Source organism: Cheilinus undulatus, linkage group 7 (assembly GCF_018320785.1).
Source record: "Cheilinus undulatus linkage group 7, ASM1832078v1, whole genome shotgun sequence".
In the NCBI taxonomy this organism is placed as follows: Eukaryota; Metazoa; Chordata; class Actinopteri; order Labriformes; family Labridae; genus Cheilinus; species Cheilinus undulatus.
The window spans coordinates 42,788,587-42,814,436 of NC_054871.1; the positions used below are offsets into that span (position 1 = coordinate 42,788,587).

Here is a 25,850-nt window from a genome sequence, read left to right on the forward strand (position 1 = left end):
TAGTCTTTGACACAACCATACTGACTGGCACCGACACCCAAGTCTGGGAAGTGTAAAATTGCCTGATCTGATTGGTTAGGACTTCACAAAGTGGTAGTTTTATGTCTGGAGTTGTATTCAGACATCATCATTAAGTAAATAAAATGATATGTGAAGAGTAGCCTGTTAAAATATGTTTTTAAAAATGTATGACGCTCATTCAGCCCCAACATCTATCTGTAAAAAATTAAAACAGTAATACTAAAAAAAAACAAACAAACAAACAAAAAAAAATAAATAAATAAAACGATGCATTTTTGCAAAATAGAAACTAAACTAAACTAACAAACCAGCAGTCAAAACTAATAAAAACTAAATTGAAATAGAACACATAAAGTGAAAATGAAATAAAAATAAAAACTGATGAAAAATCCAAAACTATTTTAACCTTGGGGCTAACAAGGGGAGATTACAGGTGTTTTAGCCTGTACAGTTTATTAAAGCATAACTAACACCTTAATAATAATAATAATAATAATAATAATATTATTATTATTATTATTATTATATAATGCCCTTAGAACATCAAGGACATATGGACCAAAGTATTTGGCCACACTTTTTAATTCTTGAATTAAGGTGTTTTAGCAGACTGCACAGTTGCACATAATCAAGCATCTAGTCATGCAGTCCCCATTTACAAACATTTGTGATACTAGATGTATTGTTCTGAAGAGCTCAGTGACTTCAAGTGTGGTACAGTGATGGATGGCACCTTTGCAATGAGACAGTTTGTGAAATTTCACCCCTGCTGGATATCCCACAGTCAACTGCAAAGCAGAAGCTTTCAAGAACAACAGCAACTCAGCCACGATGTGCAAAATCCCATAAAGTCCCAGAGTGAGGTCAACAACTGCAAAGGTGTATGATGCTAAAAATCCCCAATGTTCTGCTGATTCCAGAACTTAAGCGTTCTGAACATCCACCGCTATTAATGTAAGCACAATAAACCGTGTGGCAGAAGCTTCATGGAGTGGGTTTCCATGGCCAAGCAGCCATGATAAATGTTATTACAGCCAGGTGTTTTAAAAAACAACATTGTACAAGCACTTGGGTAGTGCACACCTCTGCAGCACATTATCTAATCCTTTAACAGACACTTCGAGTCTTAAAAAAAACACATGTATAAGGCAATGTTTGGAGCTCTGGAAGTGATTTATAGTTGAAGCATTGTTCTTATACTTAAGTAAAATAAGTTTAATGAGGACAGTGGATCAAACAAAGTTTCTCTCTTAACCTCCCTCTCCTCTCCCCACCATCTTATGAGAAATAATCAACTATTATCACATCAATCCACAGATAAAGATTGGACTTAAATATTAGCCTTATTACTTCCATAATGTGCTTCAGTGGTAAACTCCACTGACTTTACTTTGCAGGGAGTGTATAAAGAGCTTCATCTACATTTCAGAATAAAATGGTTAAGATAAGTTTAAACATTTTTAAAAACCTGTGATTGTTTTAATTGTGCCTGGCATGGCTGCTGCAGGATGCAGCATCTGTGGACATTAATAAACTGAATCATTTCTCATCACTGATCTACACCCAGAAAGAAGAATTAAAGTGTTTTTGATCTCATGTTGTCAGGGATTACATCACAGCCAGCGGTGCACATCTAACAGTTTGAGATTGGAGAAGACCACCGCGGTGCCAGAGCTGTGCAAGTGCCATGCCAAGCCATGGTGCGTGAGTAAACATCCATATGTGCACATTTGTCTTTTGCCAAATTGGTCCAACATCATTAACAAGAGTTCTTTCATCACTTTTAAAGCATCTGCACACAGAAACAGTGATGCTGCAAGTGAAAACAGACATATTCTTAATTAAAGCAAAACTGGCTTTTTTTTTTTTTAACACACTGGAATACAGCCCATTCCTGGCGTGGACACTATTTTCTCTAAAATCTGATATAAAGGTTACTTGGAAACTGGTATATAATTTTTGATAAAGTGGAGCAGGGGTGTCAAACACAATATCAAGAAACAAAATTAAAATTCAAAGTAATGTTTAAAAAAGGCGAATTCATAAAATAGAAGGTTTAAATCATATATTTAAGGTTAAAATATACACAAATTCATTTTTTTTCATATCTTGCCTTTTTATCTAATTATTTTTTAGTCTTTACAAGGATATTTTTTATCACGAAGGTTTAATTTGCATTTTTAGCCTGGAGGAAATCTGGAGGGAATCACACACACAGTCTTGAAATGAATAGAGACACAACCAGTAGCCATGGAACTATAATATTGACAAATCAGATCATTTCAAAAATCCAATATTATGAATCTCTACTATTTCCCAATAATTACAAGTCAATGGCAAAATAAAAAACAACAAAACATTTGGTCTCAATGACAAAAGCAGGCAGAGCAAAGACCTCACTAACCATTTTCTACTGAATTGGGAGCAGACAGATGAACCAGCATGTTATTATGACCAGGAAATAAAGGTTTTTAGGTTGCAGGTGTAAATATCACACAGGAAAGGAAGCTGCTTAAACACCACCAACTGTTTTCACTTGAGGCAATGAAACAGAAAAAAAAAATAGTTGGTATTCCCTGAGGCATGTACTGTCTATCAGAAGATTATAGTTAATGATGGCAATTGGGTGCCAACATGGCATCAGATGTGAAAAAAGGCTGGAGATGCACATGCAAGAGTACACATCCAGATTCATGCATGCACAAAATAAATAAAAGTCAATAATTTGATGAAAAAAATATATTACAGAAGAAATGAAGAGAAAGAAAACAACATGCATAGAAAAATAATTTCCATTACCCTAAATCAGTGGTTCTCAAATGGTGTGCCCTGAGGCAAGTCTAGGTTTATCTTTGTACATTTGTACAACCGTACGTTATTACTACAACTTTATGAAAAGCACTGTAACCAGGTCTGCCCACAGAATTAGCGACGTCCCTGTAAAAACCCCATGAATGTCCCCTCCCCAGTTGTGAATTATTGATGATAACAGTAGATACGTGCCGGATCAGTAGCATTGATGCTAGCGTCCTAGCTAACAGCTCCCTCATTTTGGAGCTTAAGTGTAAGCTATTGTTGGGTTCAATGTTGAAATTGATTATTCGTGCTACTTTTAACCAATTTAACCACTTTTACTACAAATATTTGCCAATTCTTTTGACACCTTTAAACCATTTTGCTGCTTTTAGCCACTTTTGCCAGTTGTTTTAGTAACATTTACCCATTTTTGCCTCTTTTTCCCACTTTTTCACCAGTTGTGGCCCATTTTCACCTCTTCCCTTTGCCAATTTAAACCCATTTTCTTTTTACCATTTTCTTCCCTAATCTTCCACTTTTAACCAAAATTGCTACTTTTTTCCCAATTTTGCCCAATTTATAAAATCTGTTTAAACCCATATTGCCACTTGTTCACCAATTTTTGACACTGTTCGGCCACTTTTTGCCCAATCTAGCACTTGAATAAAGCAAAAAAACCCAAACTTTTATCCAATTTTTGCCATATTTTAACATCACTTTTAACCCATTTTTTGACACTTCTTCTCTAATTTTTGCTATTGTTTGGTCATTTTTTTGCCCAATCTGGCACTTAAAAAAATAAATTTTATCCAATGTTTGCCACTTATAACCCATTTCTGCCACTTCTTCACTCACTTTTACCATTGTTTGGCCACTTTTTGACCAGTTTTGCCACATTAATCCGTTTTTACCAATTATCACCCATTTGTTTTCTCTTCTCACAATTATTCAGTTCTTCCCAATTAAAGTTCTCTCAGTTTCTGCTTTATTTTCTGGTATCCTGATTTTTGTGCTCATTATGGCCTAGCTCTGGAGTCAACATTACTTCCTAAACATAGTTCAGCATGCCAATCCACATTTTTAACATTACCAATAAAAAGGCCCTTCTTTTTTAAGAGGATTTCATTTCTAAAAAGCAAAAATAAATAAAACTTTTTTTTTGTTGCTTTGATAAGAGTATTTTTTATTTAGATTAAATATATTGGTTATCACAGCTTAACCTATCAATGGACCATGGTTTTGCTGACTTCCATAATCCCCCAATTGGCTGGAACTAAGAAAGCTCTCCCCTTTAACCCCCCTTATGGGCGACCTTGACTGTAACATGATTTAAAGAGTCTTTATTGTATTGATTTAAAAAGGTTGTGCCATGACATTTTTGGCTTAACCTTAGGTGTGACTTGGACAAAAAAAGGTTGAAAACCACTGCTCTAAATTAAGTTGTAGTTTCAAGATTCAGTGTTACCTCAACTGTGGCTCCATGTCCAATAAAAACTGGTGCCACTTATTAAATATTCTGCAATCAGAGAAACTTTCAATGCGTTGGATATTTTACATAATAATCAAATGCATTGAGAATAAATGTACTGAGACTCAGTCAAAGAGAGAGAAACACAAGGACAAGTTTCTCCAAAGATGTTTGAATAGCATCGCTTTACACTGAAACGCAGCTCGAGCCTACATCCAGACAGAACAGGTGCTTCAGCGCATTCCCAGCCCCAATGGAATACACTTATATCCATTTAAAGTCACTCTGTGGATGGTGCATACATCAAACAGACATACACCACAGACAGAATGCTACAGGAGTCTAAAGACACAGATGGCTCCCTGTTCACTGGAAGAAAAAGCTTGTTATCTTCAAACTTGTTGTCGTTTCTCCTACACATCCTCCTCACTCAAATTAAACCTCTCCTGCTTTCTCCTTCACTCTCTGCACTTCTGAATAAAGTTTCCTCTGTTTGGAGAGGGCAGAGGAAAGATGAAAATACACAGGAGCAGGTTGAGCTACTATCCTCGCTAACAGTCTGTGAGGGTTGGCAGTGCACTTCTCCTGCCAGGCGGTTATGTGTAAAGTAAGTGTAATTTCACACATATTGTATGAGTGTGAGTGGTGAAAACATACCAGAAGAAATGGTTTTTAATTTTAGAGCCACTGTGGGGAAAAAAATAACAAAAAACGGACTTGTGTGTCTTAAGTAAATTCAACTGTGACAGCTGTCATATAGTCAGAACATTTATGCATGCTGAAGTCAAGTTTTTGTGTTTGTGATGTCCTTATTTGAAGTTTGCCATTCCCCTCTCTCTCCTCCATGGACTCACGCTAACATGTCAGTCACCTAATTCAGCGAGTGTTGAGCAGGCGCATATAAAAATACAAACTTTTTTTTTTAACTGTTTGCTTTCTTTTTATGGAACTGCATTACGCTGAAATGCAGGCTCATCCTCATCATTTTAGCCCCTCAAAATGACAGACAGCCTTCAAAATTCTCAGTCATCCTTCAAAAAAATGACGGAGAATATTTGGTTAAACGCGACCTCTGCAGACGTAACCGACGATGTAGCATTGCGATATGTGCGCTAATAACAGGAAGAAAAGACCAGAAAAAGCAACTGCTGGAAATGACGTTTTAAAGTGGACCAATCACAGCCCTTGCGGTCTGCGTCACCGCGAGGCGTAGTTAGAATTTTTGGGAGGTGCATGTCAGGCTACAGCGTAGGGGTCTACGTCGACACAGAGGGCTACGTGTAGCTATGCCGTCGACGCGACGCAGAAGCATAAATCAGACATTAGCCAGGACACTTGTAAATGAAATTCTTGAGCTCAATGAGGTTCTCCTGGATAAATACATTTAAATTAATAAATAAATAAATCCATCCCCTGACTTATACTTTTCAGTAACCCTTTCTCTGAATTGCTTAGTGTTCTTTTGTCTTCATGGTGTAATGGTAGCCAGGAATACTGATTAAATCAGTGACTGGACCATAAAGATACACGTGTCTTTAAAGTACAATAACTTGAGGCACACACTGCACTCAGGTGATTTTCCATATTACTAATTTTTAATTTTGGGACTACTAGCACTGATTGGCTGGACTTCTGTTAAATTAGGTCAGTAACTTTAAAGGGGGTGATTATTCATTCAGTCTCTTGATTTACATTGCATACTTTTAGAGGTTGTTTCATCAAAAAAGCCAAAATATAATTACCATGACTGATTCAGAAAATCAATATATAGGTTTACTGGAGGGGGAATACTTTTTACAGACACTGTATGTCAGACACCACAGCAGCCAATGGCAATATGCCCCCGTTTATCCATTTACTGCAGCTTTTCTAACTGTTGACCTCACTAAAATATGAAGATGGACTAAAATATGAAATGGACTGTGCATTGACTGTGGAGCATGCTCATGCCCAGTCTGGTCTTATTCAAGTGAAGGATGTTCCTGAGCAACTATTTTCATATTCAGCTAAACACTCATTTAAATTTTGTTTGAGTGACTAGTCTAAAGAGGAGAAAATCTTTAGAAAACAGTCAAATTCCTCACAGGGTCATAGTGTGGCTAACACTACAAGCTAGCACCACCAGCTTTCATTGCATCGCTATTTGAAGTGTATACATGCAAGGGAAAATCATTCTCCAACCACATCTAAGTGTGTTAGACTTCTAGAAATTTGGTTTAGTAAAATGTCTGTTGCACTACAATGTTTGCATTTATTTTAAAAGTCCAGTTTTAAACACGATATTTAAACTTTTTTTCTGATTGCATGTAAATGTGCTGACTGCTGCTGTCTGCAAGAGTTTTTGGAATTTAGGAGCTCAGAGCATGTGTCTGGTAAAAGCAGGAATCCTATTAAGCACGTACAATCTGACATTTAATTTGCCAACAGCTTGAGTAAGCACCAGTGTTTAATCTGACAAACAGAGAAGTCATCGTGAGCTCCAGCTTCTGTGGGAAACAAGAAAAATAAGAAGCCTTTGATAAGATTAAGCAGTGGATGTGCTTTTGTTTTGGTGATTTTGACCTCAAGATGCCTCTTTTATTTTTATCAAGTACACCTTCTTGTTTGGAGAACTGCCCTGAATGTGTAAAGCTGACAAATAGCTCAACATGTCTGTGGCTTTTTCTCCGACACGGTGCTTTTTATTCATCTGCTGTTCCAGGAAACTCAGATAGAAGACAATGGTGACTGCTCTGGCACAGCCTGCTTGATCTCCAGTAAACATCAATAAAGCTGTTCAGGTTTTCACTGTTGCAGCTAAAATGGATGGTGATATTTTTATGCCTCACTTAGCTAATGACCTCGAAATTTTTAAGCAGCTTCACCAGCTGAGAGACTGACTTTAGATCACTTAGAGGTTTCCTGGCACCAGGAAAAAGACACTACAAGTATTTTTACATGTTATTATCGAGTCAGATCCACTGAGGGCCCTTTAATTGAGTCTATGAGGGAACCAGTAATTTCTGTGTGCAGGCCACAGAAGTCATGTTTAAATGAGATTATTCAGATCATGATTAACATCATTATAGAGTAGTGATATGACTGTGTTATTATTTTTGTGCTTAAAAGAGATGATGACGCTTGTATCAAGGCAGTAGTCGATGTATAAACCAACTACAGGATGGGTTTTTATCTTAACACTGATCAGTATATAGTTGTGAAGGGGCCTCCTGGTCTGCCAGAAACAGTTACAGTCCTTTCCAGATTCACATCAGTCCAGCTAATAGTTGGATTTACTGGATGCATGCCAGCAGGGTAGGGGTGCGCCTTAGCCCCTTCAGTACCTGTATGGAATGGATAATGGGGAAGGACATTGCTGATGATGCTGTGATCTTGTGGGGACTTTAGATTTCCTTGTGGTGGCTCTAAATTTGCTCAGTGAGGGGGCTGAAGCTTTGGGAATGCACGTCTACTGAGCCAAAACAAAGATCCAGGCGCTCAAGGATGCCTTGGATACCACCATTGGAACTGTGTCTATGAATGGTGAGAGCGTGGAAGTTGTTGAGCAGTTCAACTACTTCGGCAGCGTGATCCTTCGATCCACTGACTGCGAGGCTGAGATCAACCGCAGGCTCGTACTCGCACATGGGGAGATGGGTTTGATGAGCAAGGTATCTGAACATACAACTGTAGTCTCATTAGGCCTGGATGTTGACTGGACTCGTTTGTGACAACTTCTCTTTGGCACATTTTTGGGTATCGTTGGCTAAACAATGTCTCTAAAAGAAAGGGGTCAGTTGCCTGATATGGGAACAGCAGCTACACTTTAACGGGCAAATGGCATGCTTTCCCAGGCCTGAGAGATGGGGCATAGGCCTGGCACAGTCTTGAAGGATGGCCATCAGGAGGCCAGATCAAGTGTCCAACTGGCGTATGCTCCAATACCTGACCTGATGCCATTAGGCCCAGATTGTGAATATAATAGTCACTACCTTTATGTATAGGGATGTACATCAGCAGACTTACCAGACAGTTCAGACACATTGGCCAAATAAATGAGTCTAGTATAACTCAGGTAAAGAATCAACTGAGACAAATCACTTCAGCTGCAACCCAAGTAATGTATGTGACTTTATTTGGAGAATTTCACTCAGCATCATGTTTGGTAATGCTGTTTGAAATAGGATAAACAAAAACTCAAGCTTTTTTTAAAGTGGTGTTTGGATTATTATACAGCATTGACTGCATCAGTAACAGTGATTTGCAATGGGGACCCCCTCAAGAAACATTCCAGTGGCGGTATGACACCCCAGGGGATAAAGAGATTCTTATCTGTGTAGAATTTAGAAAAATAAGGGTGGTCCTACCTTGGCGATGGTCTCGTGGAACTTGAAAAGAGGGTCCAGGGTTTCTGGTGACTCAGCAGAAAACTGGGCCTCTGACAGGAAACTGGTGGCCTGAGGTGGAGACAAAAGGCAATCGTGGTCTATCATTTCAAAGACTTAATCTTGTTCTTCTGTCTTACCAACACTTATCCTGATCTCATTCAGACAGCTTTTCCCTTTTTCAGGACAAAAACGATCTAAAGGAAAGGAAGTTTAATAAGAGCGTTTTAAAATCATCATTTCTATTCTGGTTTGTTCCTTTGATTGCGAGAGTAGGAAAAAGGGGTGATCTGTCATAACAGGACATGCAAAGTCATCTAATAAAGCTGCACACACTCAGGTACTGACTCATTGTCACCTCAGCTTTCTTTGTAATGTCCCAAAACTAAAGTACCTCACATTTTGACTTCAGTGTTGTTTAACTGCCTTTGTAGAGAAATGTTCTCCTTTTTGCCTTGACTTAAATGAAATACCACAAAATAAAAATATCAAAAGGCCTCATCTGACAACTCCTTTGTTCCCTTTAAGTGTCAGACAGGCTCTTGTGTAACACGCTCGTCCTGTTTTGTTGGTTGAAAATTAAATTCCCTTTGATGAACCAGATAATTTTATATTCGATGATTTGGGTGCAGTGTTGAATTTATGATTAGAAAAAAAGAGTGTCAGGTACCTGAGATCCAACCTTTTAAAGAGCCGGCACATGGAGACAATCAATCAAACTTACAGTCACACTTGTGGGCAATTTAGAGTCACTAATTAACCTACAGAGGATTTATTTAGACAAACATACAGTATAACTGTGTCTCAAATTGTTTATTTCACCAGTTATTGGTCTTAAGTCGAACTGGAAGTAGTTTCTGACCCGTTGTCTTACAGACTGTTCCAAGGCCCTTGTGTACAATTTCAATCAAATCAATATAAAAAAGTCAACATTAAAAAAACTTTATATGGGTCTAAATCAGATATACCATATAAAGTGCATTCAGCAGTATGTATAGTCCACCTGTGGACTCCAGTCACGAATATCAGAGATCAGATTGTCCCAAAGTACAGATCTGGGGAAGGCTATAAAAAACTTCTGCAGCACTGAAGGTTCACAAGAGCACAGTGGCCTCCATAATTCTCAAATGGAAGAAGTTTAGTACAACAAGGACTCATTCAAGAGCTGGATGCCAGGCAAAACTGAGCAATTGAGGGAAGAAGGGCCTTAGTAAGAGAGGTGACCAAGAACCTCACCACGCTAACTAGCTCAACCAATCGATACCGCATACTCAGCATGAGTACGTATGGGGAATAGCAGGTTTTACTCAATCTCTCTTATTAGAGATTTCCAAGAAGGAACGAGAGGAAAGTTTTATGGGGTCTTGTTGTGAGTTGCCTGTGAATAAATTTTGAGTTTTCTCAGATAAGTCTGTTTGGTATGTTTTTTCTCCCTTAAACTAAAGGCCAAAAAGTAATCGGCTGCTTGACCATTACACCAACAGGGCTGTAATGACATTGTATTTAAAAACATGTACTTTAATATAGAGCTGACCCTACTTTCGCAGCTATAACAGCTTCTTTAGGCATGTTCTGGCCAAAACCCCTGATGTGGTGAGTGAGCTGCTTGAGGGCACCATTGGGTGGAAAAGAAAAAAAAAACAGTCCTGTTCTGGATGTCCTTGGATATGGGAAAATCTGTAGAAAAAAAATAGCAAAGTCCACACCTTCTGGGCAGAGTAAGGGGTGTTTGTGGCAGGTGTATGGCCTTGGGTACTGTCTGGGCTGATTGTGGGTTGCCACGAGCCCCTGGTCGTGTTGTGGATGTCCCAAGGGCCCAAAAAAGTTTGTGGTTCCTGGCTGTATCACCAGGGAATGAAAAGGCCTGGACAAAAGTGATGCCATCAAGTTTTACCTCAGCTGCATGTGCTGACATGTGTCCAGTCTGACTCTGGTGCTGGTGCCATTTGTGGCACATCAGGCCCCATGATAAATCCTTTAAAACATATGTTTAATATTTTTTTGCCCAAGGCACACCCAAGATCAAGCCAAAATTTCAAGGCACACCAAAACCATATCTATACAAAATAGTGTCTAACATGTTACAGTAAATCTAGGCAGGCCACTCAGTGAAGTGCTGCCATATAGCTGAGATCAGCTGACCTCGCAAGCCTCGAGAGCAGACTGCAAGCTGATTCATTCATTCTGCTCGCTATTGGCAAATTTCAGTCATGCTTTCATATATAAACTGCTCTTACATGGCTATGCTTTGCTGCTCCTTCTGCAAGCCACTTTTTACAACCCTCCTCCACCCCAGCTCATCCTTTATACTGCCTTTGACTTTATTAGTGTCATTCTCTTCTCATGATGACCGCTCTGCTTTGGGGTTTTGCTGCTTCTCTTCCTCCCCCAGGCTTTCCTTGTAGGCACAGGAAAGGCAGGAACGTGTGCTGTTCCTGCCTGATGCCTTCCATGTAGGCTCATGGAAGGGCAGAGGGATCTCAAAACAGTTATATATATAACAGCAACGAGTGCAAATGTATAAATCTATTTATAACCACACATCAAGTGTGTTTCTTGACAAAGCAGTCCTGAGAGAACTTAAGTTATTGTATAGATGTAGTTATTGCTTCTGGTTGTTCATATTCCCATGGCACACCAAGACCTGGCAAAAGCCACGCCAGTGTGCCTTGCCACACCATTTGAGGATCACTGCCTTATACAACCCAAATTCAAAAGTACAGAATTATCCCTTTATTGTATGAAGAAAATTGTGGCCAATCACAACTCAGCACTCATTACATGCACAAGAGTCTTACATGACTAACACCCTATTCTGGCTATTATTGTTGTCTCCAGTCTTGCTGGAGCTCCAGTCTCTGCTTCTATGTTGATGTCATTTTGATGCTACCCTCACTAGGGTCTATTAAATCCAATAGCTAAATTCAGATCATAGACTATATAATTTCTTGTGAGTTTTCCTGGTTGTCAAAAGACCTGACGGATGCAGCAAAGAACACTGCCACGTGTAAAAATGTTGATTTATTCATGCATAGACATGTATGATGCATAAACACTGGCATGATCTTGCTCAGTTTGCAGCACAGTGCAGTGTATTTTAGATTTGGTGCTAAGCTGGAGGCCAAATCAGACACTCTGTTCTGTACTTCACAGAAACAGGATGAAGGGTTCTGGTACACAAGAGCCATGAAACAAAGACAGAGATAGACAGGATCAAAGATTACAGACTTCCATTCACTTTGTATTTAGAGGCCTTTGTAGTGCTTATCCACCCCTCATTTCATCTTTTACAGTACAGGACCTGTCTGTACCTTGATCCCTCTTTCTCCTCCTGCTCTCATTCTAATGATGTTTCCACACAAATACAACCGTGGATGTTTAGAGGTAAATCACCAAATTGATCAAAATTTAAAAAATACAAGTGTTCAAAGGTTGCACTAAAAGGATAACCAGAGTAAGCCAAAAAAGTTTGTACTAATGAGGAGGCTGTTGAAGCCTCAGGAATGTACCAGTAAATAGTTTAGTTAGAGTTTTCTGATCTCTAGATTTTAATTTGTTAAGCAAGAAGTTTGCATATTCTCCCAGAGCTTGGATGAACATTCTCACACATATGGGCAAAACATGAGACATTCAGAAGTGTGAATACAAACAGAATACAGTAATTTTCAATTCCTTTTCAACCCGTAATCAATATAAGACAGAATTTTTAGTTAACCTTGCAAAGGGGATGGATTCCCCCGTTTCCATGTTTCTCACTGGTGAATCCATCTTGCAAAGCTCCCTTGTGAACAGATCGGGCCCTGTCAGAAAGTGACAGGACCAATCAGGAGTAAGAGGCAGTACTTTCGGGTGTGGCGGAGTCGTGACATAAGCAAGCAGTGACAAGAGGCTGGTACAATTATTGTGGAAGACATTAGCGTGGATGCTGCTAAAGCGTCAGTTTTATCAGAACGTGACAACATGTCTTTGTTAAAAGAAGAACAAATAACAGCAGTGGGTTGTTTTCTTTCTTTTCAAAAATGACAAAAGTCGTGTACTGACATGTCTACAGTCGCCATGGTTCTCATTATGCTGTTCTCTATGGAGTTTACATCTCGGTAGATGGATCTGTGCTACAAATCCATCTGGCGTGTCAGGTTAATTTTTAGTTATTAAAACTGATAAACCTGCTGTTTCTTCGAACTATCCACACATTAAATTGAGGTACCACGTACAGCAAATACTGTGTAGATGGAACACAATACTCGCCAACCATATAGTGGAAGAAAATGGATGGATGGATGGTCGAGGTCTGATTAACTATCGCTTTTCTACAGATAAGTCCAAGCTAATGGCTTCCAGCTACAGTAAAACTCCCCCTCTGTAACAATTGCAAACTCATGCTGAAATATGTCAGCAGAAGGGTGAATACATCTTTGCTTTCAGTGCTTTTCTTTGCTCTATTCTAATACAATATTGTGGTCTAGGTTTGATAAAACTGCCACTTTACCATAGATACATCCACACTAACAGCTACATGTCTATACCTTATTCTCCTAACATGATGCTGATTTGTCAGAACCAAGACATTCAGAACCATTCCATTTGTACTGAAGTTTGGTACAAATGACATGGAATGGATCTTTTCAAGATTGTGTGGAATTATCTACTTTTCAAGGTTAAGCTCCTTAAAAAGGGAAAAAAAAAAAAAATTCCTGCCATACTTAACACTGGTAACCTGACACGCCAGATGGATGTGGTAAACCTTTCATAGACAGCATTTGGGAAAGGGCAGAGCCTTTGGGAAAAAAAATGATTGAGTGAACGTTCTGTCACATTGGGCCAAAGAGAACACCAAAACATGTGACGTTGTAGCCGCTACCAAGTAGCGCGGTTATCAAGGAGTAGACTCCGTGGAGAACTGCATAACATGAACCATGGCAACTGTAGACATGTCAGTATACGACTTTTGTAAAGAAAACAGCTCACTGCTGTTCTTTGTTCTTCTGTTAATGAAGAAATGTCAAGCTCTGATAAAATTGACGCTTTAGCAGCATCCATGCTAATCTCCTCCGCTGTAATTGCACCGGCCTCTTGTCGCTGCTTGCTTACATCACGACTCCACTGCACCTGAAAGTACTTCCCTTTGATGCTGATTGTTCCTGTTACTTTCTAACCAGGCCCAAACGGTTCAGACGGGAGCTTTGCAAGATGGATTTGCCAGTGAGAAACATGGAAATGGGCATATCCATCTGCTTTGCAAGGTTAAAACACCGGTGTTTCACCAACCTTCTTCAATCTACTGCAGATTATTTGGAGAAACCAACCCCGAGCTGAGCAAAAGGGACATTTGTCATTAGTCAGTTTATGACTATTCTTCTAAAACCAGACAAGCTTGGTGCCACATGTTTACTTTATGAAAACATTGTACCAGCTGTTGAGGTGGAAAGCTAAGATGAAATAACTACTTCTGGAAATGTGTATCCTCTGACAAAGCCCTCAGATCCAAACAGCTGCTCAGATACTTTGATGAGAGGCAGGGCCGTTTCTAGCCATTTTGGTGCCCTAGGCGAACTTACAATTTGGTGCCCCCCCCCCACCAAATGTGTAGTTACAGATGCATATTACCTAAAAAATGCAGAAATATTTATAGTAAGGTTTTTATTTATTCTGTAGCATGTGCTTTTAAGCTTTTCAAACTAAAAATAACATCTGATTTGGGTTTTTTCAGTTTGGCAACAAGAATGAAATTTCCATGTTGTGATCAGCAGGGTCAATCTGTTTATCAAAATACAAGATAATTCTTTTTTACATCCATTACTAATTAGAGGTAACATACTTTTACCAAAGTTAACGACATAATTAAAGACTTTTGAGAAAATATTATGGGCATAGACCCCACAAGCCACCCCATGGTTCCACCTCTGACTGATAAACTTATCCACCACACAAGATTTACACACCATAATGCCATAACAGTGTCAGAAACATAGGGCTATTAACACATTGTGACATAATTAATTACAGACCTGTTTCAAGAGCACCTGCAGCAGTTTTTAACAAGAATTATCCTGTTAGCTCTTCTAAAAGAAAAAAAAGTTAGATGGCTGCGTTGGGATCAGGTCTGAATTTAATTTTTGCTTGCCCTAAAATTGTTTAAGTTCGTAAACAAGGCACAGTCTAAGGCTGTACTCACACTAGGCCATCCGTACCGTGCCTGGGCCCGTTTCAGCCTGAAATGTGGTACGTTTAGCTAGTATGAGTGCAATTGTTCCCTGCTTCGGCACGGCACGCTTCGCAGCCTCGGCACAGATGGACGAGGTGGGCCTAAGCACGGCATGGATGCAAATGAAGGAGCACAAATGCGGGAATGTGACATAGCGTGAAGTAACAACAAGAGGACCCGCCTCAGAGAGCCCACCAGGGGGCAGCTGCATGCTGGAGACAGCAGGATCCCAGTCCAGTCCACATTTCTGACCAGTTTCTGGCAAAGTCAGGCTTTAATGACTGTGAGAAGATTTTTGGTTTGTAAAATAAAGCTTCTTCCCTTGTTTTAGTCACAAACAGCAGCTCACAGGATAACAAATACCTTTCATCTAGAGATGGGCGATACCAGTGTTTTTTAATTTGAGACGATACTGATACTTTTTTATGTAATTTTATTGATACTGATACCGATACTTTTGAAGAAAGAATAAATATTGGACTTGCAAACTTTCAAAAGTTACACTTTTCAGGCAGTTAAAAAGTGTATGCAGGTCATTCAGAAATTCATTTGGGGGGAAAATTCAATCAATTAAAATGTTGTAGCAGGTAAAAAATAAAATAGAATAATATAGAATAAAAATAAATAAAAAAGTAAATAATAAAAAATAATAATAAAATATTAATAAAAAATTTAAAAAAAACCATCATATCATATCATAGCACAACCTTGTATATAGAATTAAAATAGCAACAACATAACCAATTTCTTTTCTTTTTAAAAAAAATTTAGATAGAAGGGCTATATTAGCCAACTATACCAACTAATTTGAAACAAAATTGTAAGAAACACAAGCCAGTATTTTTTTTTTTTTTATGTTTTCTTACAATTTTAAAATTTACTAAGTGACCACAATGAGTGAGAAAGACAGCCAGGTTCACATCGCAAACTATAAAATGACTTCATATGCGAGCAAGTGGAGTTGCTTGAATCTGGTACTCATTAATGATTGGTCCTCAAAGTCACATAGTACGGCAGGATCTACATGACATGTCTGATTGGTCCTTAAAGACATGTGACACGGATGAGCAGGCAAGACATGTTTGATTGGTCTCCAAATTCACGGGACACGGACTGGCAGTAAAGCCAAAACAGTCTGGAAGAGAGAGAGGCAGGGAGGCGCTCGGCGGAGAAGCGGTTGTGAGACGTATTTTATAGTACTCATTTGGTATCAATCCTTTTAGCAAAGGATCGATACCAAAAGAGTACTTTGTAAATATCGACTCCCACCACTACTTTCATCTTCCATGCTTAAAGGAGAATGCCAAATACGCGGACAAGTGTGTGCTGGGGTTAATCTCACGGCTGATTTAACCTCTCTTATTAAAAAATTATAATGCCAAACTATCATCCACTGAAATGACTTACCTCTAATTCTATTTCATGTCACCAAGAAGTGAAATTGTGATCTTTATTACTGATGTTTGAATGGAACATCATTTATATGAGGCGTTTTCACCTCCAGCTCTCATCAGATGGTTAAAATTGCTCTCGTCACGGTAAAAACAACTTTTAACTGAACATTTGATCCTGCTCTGGACACACGAGAGCTTGTTCGGTGCATCAGGCATCCAGGAATACGCTGAGAAAATGTACAGTTTGTGTTGCATAAAGGTAAACTCTCCGCTATGAACCGCTTTTTCTCTCTCCTCACTGTCTCTGTGTAGTTAATGCAGCTTCCAGGTCAGGGGAAATAATTCTGATGTCAGATCAGATATCGCATAAATCTGTAACTATTTTACAGCCAATAAAACAATACTTATGCATATTGAGTCACCATTGGTGGATGCTTCGTGTAATGACGTTGGCGCGTGACGTATCCGTGTCCAGGCTTGGATGCGTTGAGCAGTGTGAGTGTGGGCCAAAGGGGGGACAGGGGAGGGGGTGAAATGGGCTTCAGCCCGGTTAGAATACGGCACTGTAGGGATGGCCTAGTGTGAGTGTGCCCTTATTCCTTAAAAGCGCACAGAAGCTTTAACGCTCCTCGTAGCCCTGCAGACAAACAGTATGAGCGTCTCCACTGCTCTGATGCGCGTCATGACGCACAGGAAGAGACTGGTCCAGAGATACTGAGCCAAAATTCTGTTATTTAAGGGGACATTCCTTCTACCCATAAAAACTGGCCTCTTTTCATAAAGCGTTTAATTTTACAGATAAGGACAGGGACAGAGAAGGACAAACCGAGTAAAAACAAACTCTCTGTAGGAGCTGAATGAAGTACGCTGCACTTTTTGGCACTTGCGAACAATGATCAGGGATATAATTCCACCTACGGCTTAAAAAACAAAAGATGTGTACATGAAGTCTGTAAATATGACCCTGACATTACTCTTATTAATATAACCAGGGCTAAATTAGTCCAGGCTGCCAGCTGTTATAGCCGATGTTTTTGGAGCGTTATGGCTGATGAGGATGTGAGTGTTTTCTTTCATGCTCCATTCAGTGAGAAAACTTTGACTAGAACTGTGAAAAAACCTTATTTGTCAAGGACAGTGCTTAAGTGAACTCAAGTTTGCAAGTTTGGTTGCTAGAGAGAGCACAAACTTCTCCTTTTGGTGTTGGGAACCTTTGCTTTACAAACACTAGAAACACAAATAACTCTAAAAACTTGTAGGCTTTTAGTTGACTGAGTGCTGGGTGTAATACTGTGACTGGTTGTTTCACAACCCTGAGAGGGAAGAGGCCAAAGAAAAAATATCAGTTTGAATACTAATGTGAATTTATACCAAGCAGAACTCTTGTTTTTCTTCAAATGATTTATTACCCAGAAGTTACCCTTATTCTTAAAGTGCAGGAAGTGCACCTTCAAAGCCGTGTTTATTTTACCCACACTGTAACTTACATCATTAAATACAACCTAAAAGACTGAAAAAGGCTCTGTGAGGAATTGTTTTGACAAAGTGTTGCCAGCAGTGTCTGAAATCATTAATGAATTGTTTATAGGCCAGACGAAACCTCCAGAGATCCTCGTGACGACAGATGAAAGTAAAGCGGGAGAACGGGGAGGTGAAGACACGGCAAATTCAGCATGAGGCACATCCACGCCTCTAACAGCACGGACTGTGAAATTCAATTATTAAGTATTCTTTAAAGGATATAGTTTAAGATCATTAAATGTTTAATCACAATTTTACATGGAAATAGCTCTTAGGATTTTTACATCATATTTTGACAATCTTACTTTAGCATTAACTAATGTTTTAGAGTTAGCTATGTTGTTCAAACGCTGGTGTGGTCCTTCTGCTTAGTGTTATAATGCTTTGAAGAAAGCTTCATACTGATCCATGTAGAAAAAATCTTAATTCTGCTTTTTACAGTGGTGCTCAAAGCAACAGTACTGTTCCTGAGGACTGCTCCATTGTTAAACCATGACAATGAAGAGAACTGTTTCACAGCTTGAGAGAATATTCAAACCTAATGTGTGAAAGTGAGAAAAAAAGCCATAAAAAGAACCTGAGCAGATCCAAGCCGCGCACATTTCCACACCTTTAAAACCAAATGACGTCCGCTGTGGAGAGGACGCAACATCAACTCTGTCTTTTATTCAAAAAAGGAAAAAAAGTAGTCTTGCGATGTTGGATGAAGATAAAAAATGCATATCATCCCAATAATAGAAGAAAAGAGAAAGTGTTGATTCATGATGCCAACTCAAAGTATGTGCAACTTACAAAGCCAGTCAATGGAAGGCAATGGAAGCAGGTCTGAGCACCCCAGCCAGAAACATGTGACAAAAAAGTTACACAAAATGCATAGAACATTATAAATCTGCTTATTGATGTGATGGAGGAGGGCTGCACCCTTGCATAGCCTACAGGCCAGAAACCACTGCAGTGATGCACACTCCTGGGTGAAGAAGTTGGACAAGGCTGGTTTCTTTGCCTGTGAGGTCTAATGATCATCACCTCTGACCTCTGACTTCTAAAATCTAAATGCTCATCTTTAAGAAAGAGTGAAAATCAACTATATGGACAAAAGTATTTAGTCGCCTGACTGTCACACCAACAGGGACTATAATGACATTGCATTCAAATACATGTACTTTAACATGGATTTGGTCCCCCGAACAGCCTCCACTCATCTTAGAAGGCTTTCCACAGGATGTGTTTTTGTGGGAATTTGTCCCCATTCATTCTGTGGATTAATTATAAGGTCAGACACTGATGTTTGATGAGAAGGCCTGGCTCACAATCTCAGTTCCATCAGTTCCTCAGTTCCAACTCCATAGAACATGTTTCCATTGCTCCACAGTCACGTATTGGTGCACTTCACACCACTCCATCTGATGCTTGGAATTGGACATGGTGATGTGAGGCTTGTGTACTGCTGCTCAGCCATGGAAACCCATTCCATAAAGATCCCGCTGCACAGTTTTTGTGCTTATATTAATGCCAGTTGAAGTTCAGAACTCTTCAGAGCATTAGTTACTTTAACTCACCATGCACCTTAACAGTCGTTGACACCACTCTGTGATTTTAGGTTGTCTTCTGCTTTGTGGCTGAAGGTCCTGAAGTCCTGTTGTTCTGAAACGCTTCCACTTTCTAATAATTTCACTTAAAGTTTGCATCAAAAATGTTTGCAAGTGGAGACTGCATGGCTAGGTACTTGATTTTATACACCTGTGGCAACAGGTCTCATGGAAACACCTCAGTTCAATAATTAACAGGTGTAGCCAAATACTTCTGTTCATACAATGTATGTACAAGTAAATTCCATGAAGGGTTATAGATACTGAAACCAAGGACATGTGACCCAGTGACCTTGACCTCTGACCTCCAATATCTAATCAGTTCATCCTTGGTTCGATCGTTATTTGTACAGTGCCAATTCATAACCAAAGTTATTCTGAGGCACTTTAGCAAAAAGGTATTTCAAGAGTGTACTTTGTGTTATATTACTTAAAAAGAAAGACCTAACATCATGGACTCCACCCTGTCAAATTTGCCATATTGAAAAGGCAGAGCTTTTGTTGTGATCAACACAACTCAACAAATGAAAGCCCAATGGAACAGTTAGGATGTCTTGAAATGGCTCAGCAGATTGTAGCCTGATAACCTAACAGGTTTTAGATGGAATCTTTGGAGTTTAATCCTCCGCAGAGGGCAAAAATACATCTCTGCGTCTCAGGATGACACTGTTGCATCAGGGCCACTAATGCATTCCACTCCTTAGGCTGGCAATAGATCTGCCATTAATACTACTGCACATGCACACATGATGGCTGTCATTCATCCCTTGCGTCAGTTTCTTTGCATCAGCTGTGCATGTCCTCAAATGTAATGTGGAAGCAGAGCCAGTATGCACATGTGTGGGGGGCAATGTGGAGGCCGAGATGGAGTCACAGCCAACACAAGCAGGAAAAAAAAGCACAGAAAGTTTGATAAAGCAAACTGACAAGCCAAGTCCACGATTTTCCATATCTATTCATGGGGTCATATTCACTTCAAGGCCACACACATTCTAACGTTAGTCCTTTGCACCTTATTAAATTACAAAAAGTGACTTGTGCTCCAGTTTCCATTTTGAATTTGCCTGTAGAAAGAAGTCCTTGAATAACCTTTTCTATGTCTCTGGTCCTCTCCTGAGAGCACTGACCTCAACCAGTGGTGGGCCTGAAGTGCTAGAGTCTCCTGCTTTGCCAAAAACATGCCTGTTAAAGCTGGGATGGATAAAATCCATTTTACATTTAAATCTCTAAAAATTCCAGAAATATGATCTTTGTGCTGGGCCTGTGACTGTAAACTAGTGATTCTCAACCAACCGTTTCTCAGCCCCCTACCACCTTCTACCAAGTGGGAAACTGTGACCCCAATTTCCAAAATGTTTCAACCACTCATTAATATTGAGCACAAAATTTAGCAGTTAGGACATTTGATGGAAAAAAAACAACAACATAAATTAACAAAGAGACAGGACAAAATGAACATTTAAAAATGGTATCATTACAGAAGCTCTGGGAGGACATGTAAGCTGACATTTAATTTTACTGTATCCTGTGAGATTTTGGTCATTTTATAGAAATCTCAAGAAATTAACATATTATCATGGGAAAGCCAACTTTCATATCCAAAGATAACAAGATGGACAAGTCAAGGTGTCAAGAAAACAATCAAAATACACAGCATCATCACAGCAGAACAGAGAGATATAAGAATATGTGGATGGACAGTACAATGCATATACTGTATTTTAGGCATGTTTGGTCCACACTTTAAGGTCAGTGTATGGGATGTGTGTGGCCGCCTATGACCAAAGGCACAGTTCAGAAGGGTAGTAGGGCTGCCATGAGCCCCTGGTCAGGGGTAGAGTAAGATACAGTTATGACAGTGTGCATTGTTTACAGTAAAATTCATCTGAAAGCAATTAACCCATAGTAGCATAAATCTGAATGAGGGTGCAACAAGCTTTATGCTATAAAGGAGGAGGCTGGGGTGGAGGAGGTTAAGCTTTGCCACCAGCAGCAGCATCATCAGCAGCATGAACCATCATCATTAATGCAAGTATTATTGAGAAGTACGGCATATTTAAATACACCGCTGTGTTAAGAAAAAGAGCTGTGATTGGCTGTGGGAACTGGGAGGTGATAATTGGGATCAGCTGGCCTTCAGCTGATCACAGCTGGGTGTATGACTACTGTGTCCTGCATGAACTAACACAATGCTCATAAAGTGACCTCTAATTTCCACATACTCCACAATGCACCACGATCCACTCCCAAGGTGCACTGCAGAGAAAGTCGCTCCCTTTCTAATCACAAACCACACATCCTTTGTAGAAAACATGAACCCTTTAACTTAATAATGTACTCCCCCATGGCAGAAGCAATAAAGTCATGGAATTGCTGTTTAAATAGTATTCCTGCATGTACTCATAGTTCTCCCATGATCTTGAGTCCCTTGCTTAACAGGAGTGTATGGCATTGCGCAACTCTCAATACATGCTCCCAGGGTGAACGCTCACTTGCCTTCTATCGGCTGTGGTGGAGTATGTGGAAATTGGAGGTGAGAATGTCTGGTAAAAGCCTCCCATAAAAGTTGGGTATGATTAAGAAAGAAATGTCAGCTGCCATAGCTCAGGATGTCAGAAATTGAAGTATAAGAAACTGAGACAACTTTTTTCTAAAAGAAAAGCAGCAAGAATGGATTGAAATAGTAAAAAAATAATGGTATAATGGTAAAAAAAAATGGCATAAATGGGATAAAAGTTGCAAAAAAGGGCAAAATGTGGCTGAAAAGTGGTTAAAATGGATCAATAGTGGCAAAAATGGGAAAAAAAAAAACGTTGAAGGAATGGGCAAAAAAATAAAGCAAAGGTGGGTGAAAAGTAGCAAAAGGTGGCATCATTTTCACTGTCACCATGCTTAAAGTTCAAATCCTGAAATCAGGTAGTCGCTTGGTTGGCCTAAGCTCTCTATTGTGCCGGCTAAAGTTATTCCTGTATACAGAACTGTATATTTGCAAGAGCCTCTGTGATGCAAAAGCGATGGTGAAAAAGTAAAAAAATCTCCAGCCTTACTGCCATAATAAAGAGGGAACAGAAGTGAAAGGGACTAAAGGATTGAATACAATGACTTTGTTTTGTCTGCTGTAAGCCAGGATAAACCTCAGCCCTACATCCTCTCTTCAGCACAAATAGATGAGAAAAGGAAATATTTCACAATCATTGACACATCTAAAATCATTTTATCAACCAGCATGAGGAACTTGAATTCTCTTCGATATCAGAGCAGTCATGGTGACAAAAAGACTGTGGGGGGATGATGACGACATGTGAATCATTTGCTGTATTAGTGTTAGATAACACTGACACATGCTGTTAGGGGAGGCAGACAAAAACTCAAACACAAGCGAGATGAAAGCAGCGAGAGGCAGAGAGAGACAAATTTATTAAGACGAAGCAGAGAACATGAGACAGGAAAAAAAAAATAAAACCACAAAGAATGAATCCGGAAACTTAAAATCCTTGACAGTGTTGGAGGTTAATGTAGTGAGTTCATGTGAAATAAACACTCAGACAGTCAAACATTTTTTTATCGCTGGAGGAAAAAAACAAAACGAGTGTGAAGCAGAGAAAGGAGCTGCACTGTCAAGCTTAGTTCCACCTCAGTTGGATTGTCATTGATTTTTTTCTCCTCCCCCTGTCTATCTTTTTCTCTTTCTCCCTGTCTTTCTAGGTTCTGGATATAATTGGATTCCCTCACTGTAAAACTGTGGGTTTAAAAGGGTGAGCAGGGCTGTACTGTGGGGTTTGACAGCCAGTCATGCTTGTAAAATAAGATGAGAAATACAGATGAAAAAGTCCACCGAACCTGCCAGCTAAGACTTCAACAGCTGACTATAATGTACCTTAAAACTGGTAAAGAAGATATACGAGGAAAGGCTGGTATACAGCCTATAAAAGTGTTCATCTCCTTGAATGTTTAACACTTTTATTGGTTTTATAAATCAATCATGGTTTACATTTCTTTTTTTTTAATCCAAAGAAAAATTACAATCTAACCTCTTAAATGTCAAAAACAGAGCTTTCACTGTATGCTTCAGGTCATTGTCTTTCTGGAAAATAAATCTTCTCGTTCTCATTCTAAGATTGTCCTACTGGATTTTTGTATATTTTGCCACATTCATTTTACCCTCTCCCTTTACAAGCCTTCCAGGGCCAGCTGCTGAGAAGCACCCCCACAGCATGATGCTGCCACCACCATGCTTCAAACAGGGGACAGTGTGTTTGTAGTGATGTGCAATAGTACATTTTCTGATGTCCAAAACCCCCATTTTGGTCTCATTGGACCAAAGAACTTGTGACCATGGAGTCTCCCATGCCTTTGCAAACTCTTGTCAAGATTTACTATGAGTTTCATTCAACAGTGGCTTTCTCTTTGCCACTCTTCTATATGGCTTTGACTGGTGAAGAACCGTGGTAACAGTTGTTGTCTGCAGAGTCTCTCTCATCTCAGCTGCTGAAGCTTGTAACTCCTTCAGAGTAGTCATAGGTGTCTTGGTGGCCTCTCTCACTACTCTTCTTCTTGCACGGTCACTCAGTTTGTGAGGACGGCCTGATCTAGACAGATTTACACATGTGCCATATCCCTTCCATTCCTTGATGATGAATTTAACTGAACTCTGGGGGATGCTCAGCACCTTGGTGTTTTTTTGTATCTATCCCTACACTTATTCTTTTCAATAACTTATTCTCTGAGTTGCTTGGAGCGTTCTTTTGTCTTCATGGAGTAATAGTAGCCATGAATACTGATTAACCAGTGACTGGGCCTTCTAGACACAGGTGTATTTATGCTACAGTCACTTGAGACACATTCACTGTACTCAGGTGATCCCAGTTCTGTAATGCTGATACTATTAGCACCATTGGCATGACCTCTGTTGCATTAGGCCTGTTTTCTCTTTGAGGTTTTTGTGCTTTTTTTGGTTGTCAAAAAAACCCAATTTGTTCAAAAACATTTTACAGGCACTGTATTTTTTCTCATCTAGGAGATGAAGCTTATCCTTCTTACAAAAGCTGCTTTCCACTGCTGCTGCTCATCATCTTTGCTTCTTATTCTTCTTCTACTTGCAGTCACAACCTGACCTCAGAATGGAAGAAACCAGATACATTCGATTAAACACAATGAATGATTAAAATATTGGGCAACGACCTAGCTGTGTTAATCTGATTTTTCAGCATTCAAAAATGGCCTCTGTCTGATGAAAAACATCAGATCAAGCTGCTTACCTGCTAATTCCAGGAATCAGACAGTTATCAGATTGTTAGTGTGCATGTTAACTTAATTATTGTCTGAAAGTCATCCATGAAATGAAATCAGTTTATTGCACATTATACTGATTTACTGTTGAGCAAATACATCCATGGAGTAAAGCAGTTAAGGAATGTAGTGCTAAATTTAAAATATGTAAGCAACCCAGTTAGGTTGAGCTGGTCTAACCCCCTTGCAGTGAAATGTACATACTGTGTGACTCAGTAAAGTTTCCAAAACTTTAACATCTGTAAGTCTGAGATGAAGACACTGATCCTTTCCTGGTTCATCTTCCCACACAGCTAAGACATGCTTTCAGCTCATATAAGTTCACCTCATAAACAAAATCCTCATATTCTTCACAACAAACTCATGGCAGACATAAAAAATACACTCTGTAGGCTGAAACCCTCCAGAATTAAAAGGGCAAGGCATTTATTTTGGCAAACTGTCTTTTTTCATATTTAAATCATGACCTTTAGATTAAATGCAAATCATGCTGTGGAACAGGAGAATCATGACACCTCCAATCATGACACTGTTCATCAGAAAACAGAAGAATCTCTAAAGAGCAAAACAGAATGTAAAGTATTGTTGAGGATGGATTTTAGGGTTGTGATGCTGTTCCACCTACTCACTTCATCCAAAGATTAAAACATTTCCAACTCCCTGCTTTTGCTGCATTCTTGCTTGACCCCCGCTGCAGTCGCCTACACTTTCTATACACTCGTCCATAAATCTTCAGCGAGTGTTTGGCAATCTCTCTATGCAATCTGCCCTTCTCCTTCGTCCGTCACTTTGAGCTGGAGTACTTGAATACAGATGATAGAATATGATGAAATCTACCAGTTGTTTTTGTTGTACTCTGCCTAAGGGCACATGTCTAATTAATCACTCCCACCCGGGGTTACTCTGCTGAATAAGAACTCTTTATTTCACTATGCATGCTGCTGGAGAGTATTCTGTTAGAGGGTACCTTTACATTTTGAATGTCAAGCCCCGTTCTTCACTAAGAGCCTGCTTCATTGAAGTTCAACTTTCTGCTGCATTACTTTTGCCCCTCCATGCTAGAAAAAATAGGAGGTATATTAATCTGAAACAGCAGCTTAATACGAAGTGAACAAGTGCAATTGTTTGGGAAATGAATTAAGGTAAATATAGCAGAGTTGAAGATGAATGCTTTTAAATATATACAACATATAAGCTGTTCTA

General features: G+C 39.4%; 1 protein-coding gene across 1 annotated transcript in view; it reads right to left on the reverse strand.

The window, feature by feature from the left end:
* The window catches only part of LOC121511708 (inactive N-acetylated-alpha-linked acidic dipeptidase-like protein 2), a 492,988-nt gene that overhangs the window by 154,169 nt on the left and 312,969 nt on the right, over positions 1-25,850 (reverse strand). The window contains exon 12 of the mRNA XM_041790471.1: positions 8,632-8,721. Coding sequence (XP_041646405.1) covers positions 8,632-8,721 — 90 coding nt within the window. The remainder of the gene's footprint in view (positions 1-8,631; positions 8,722-25,850) is intronic.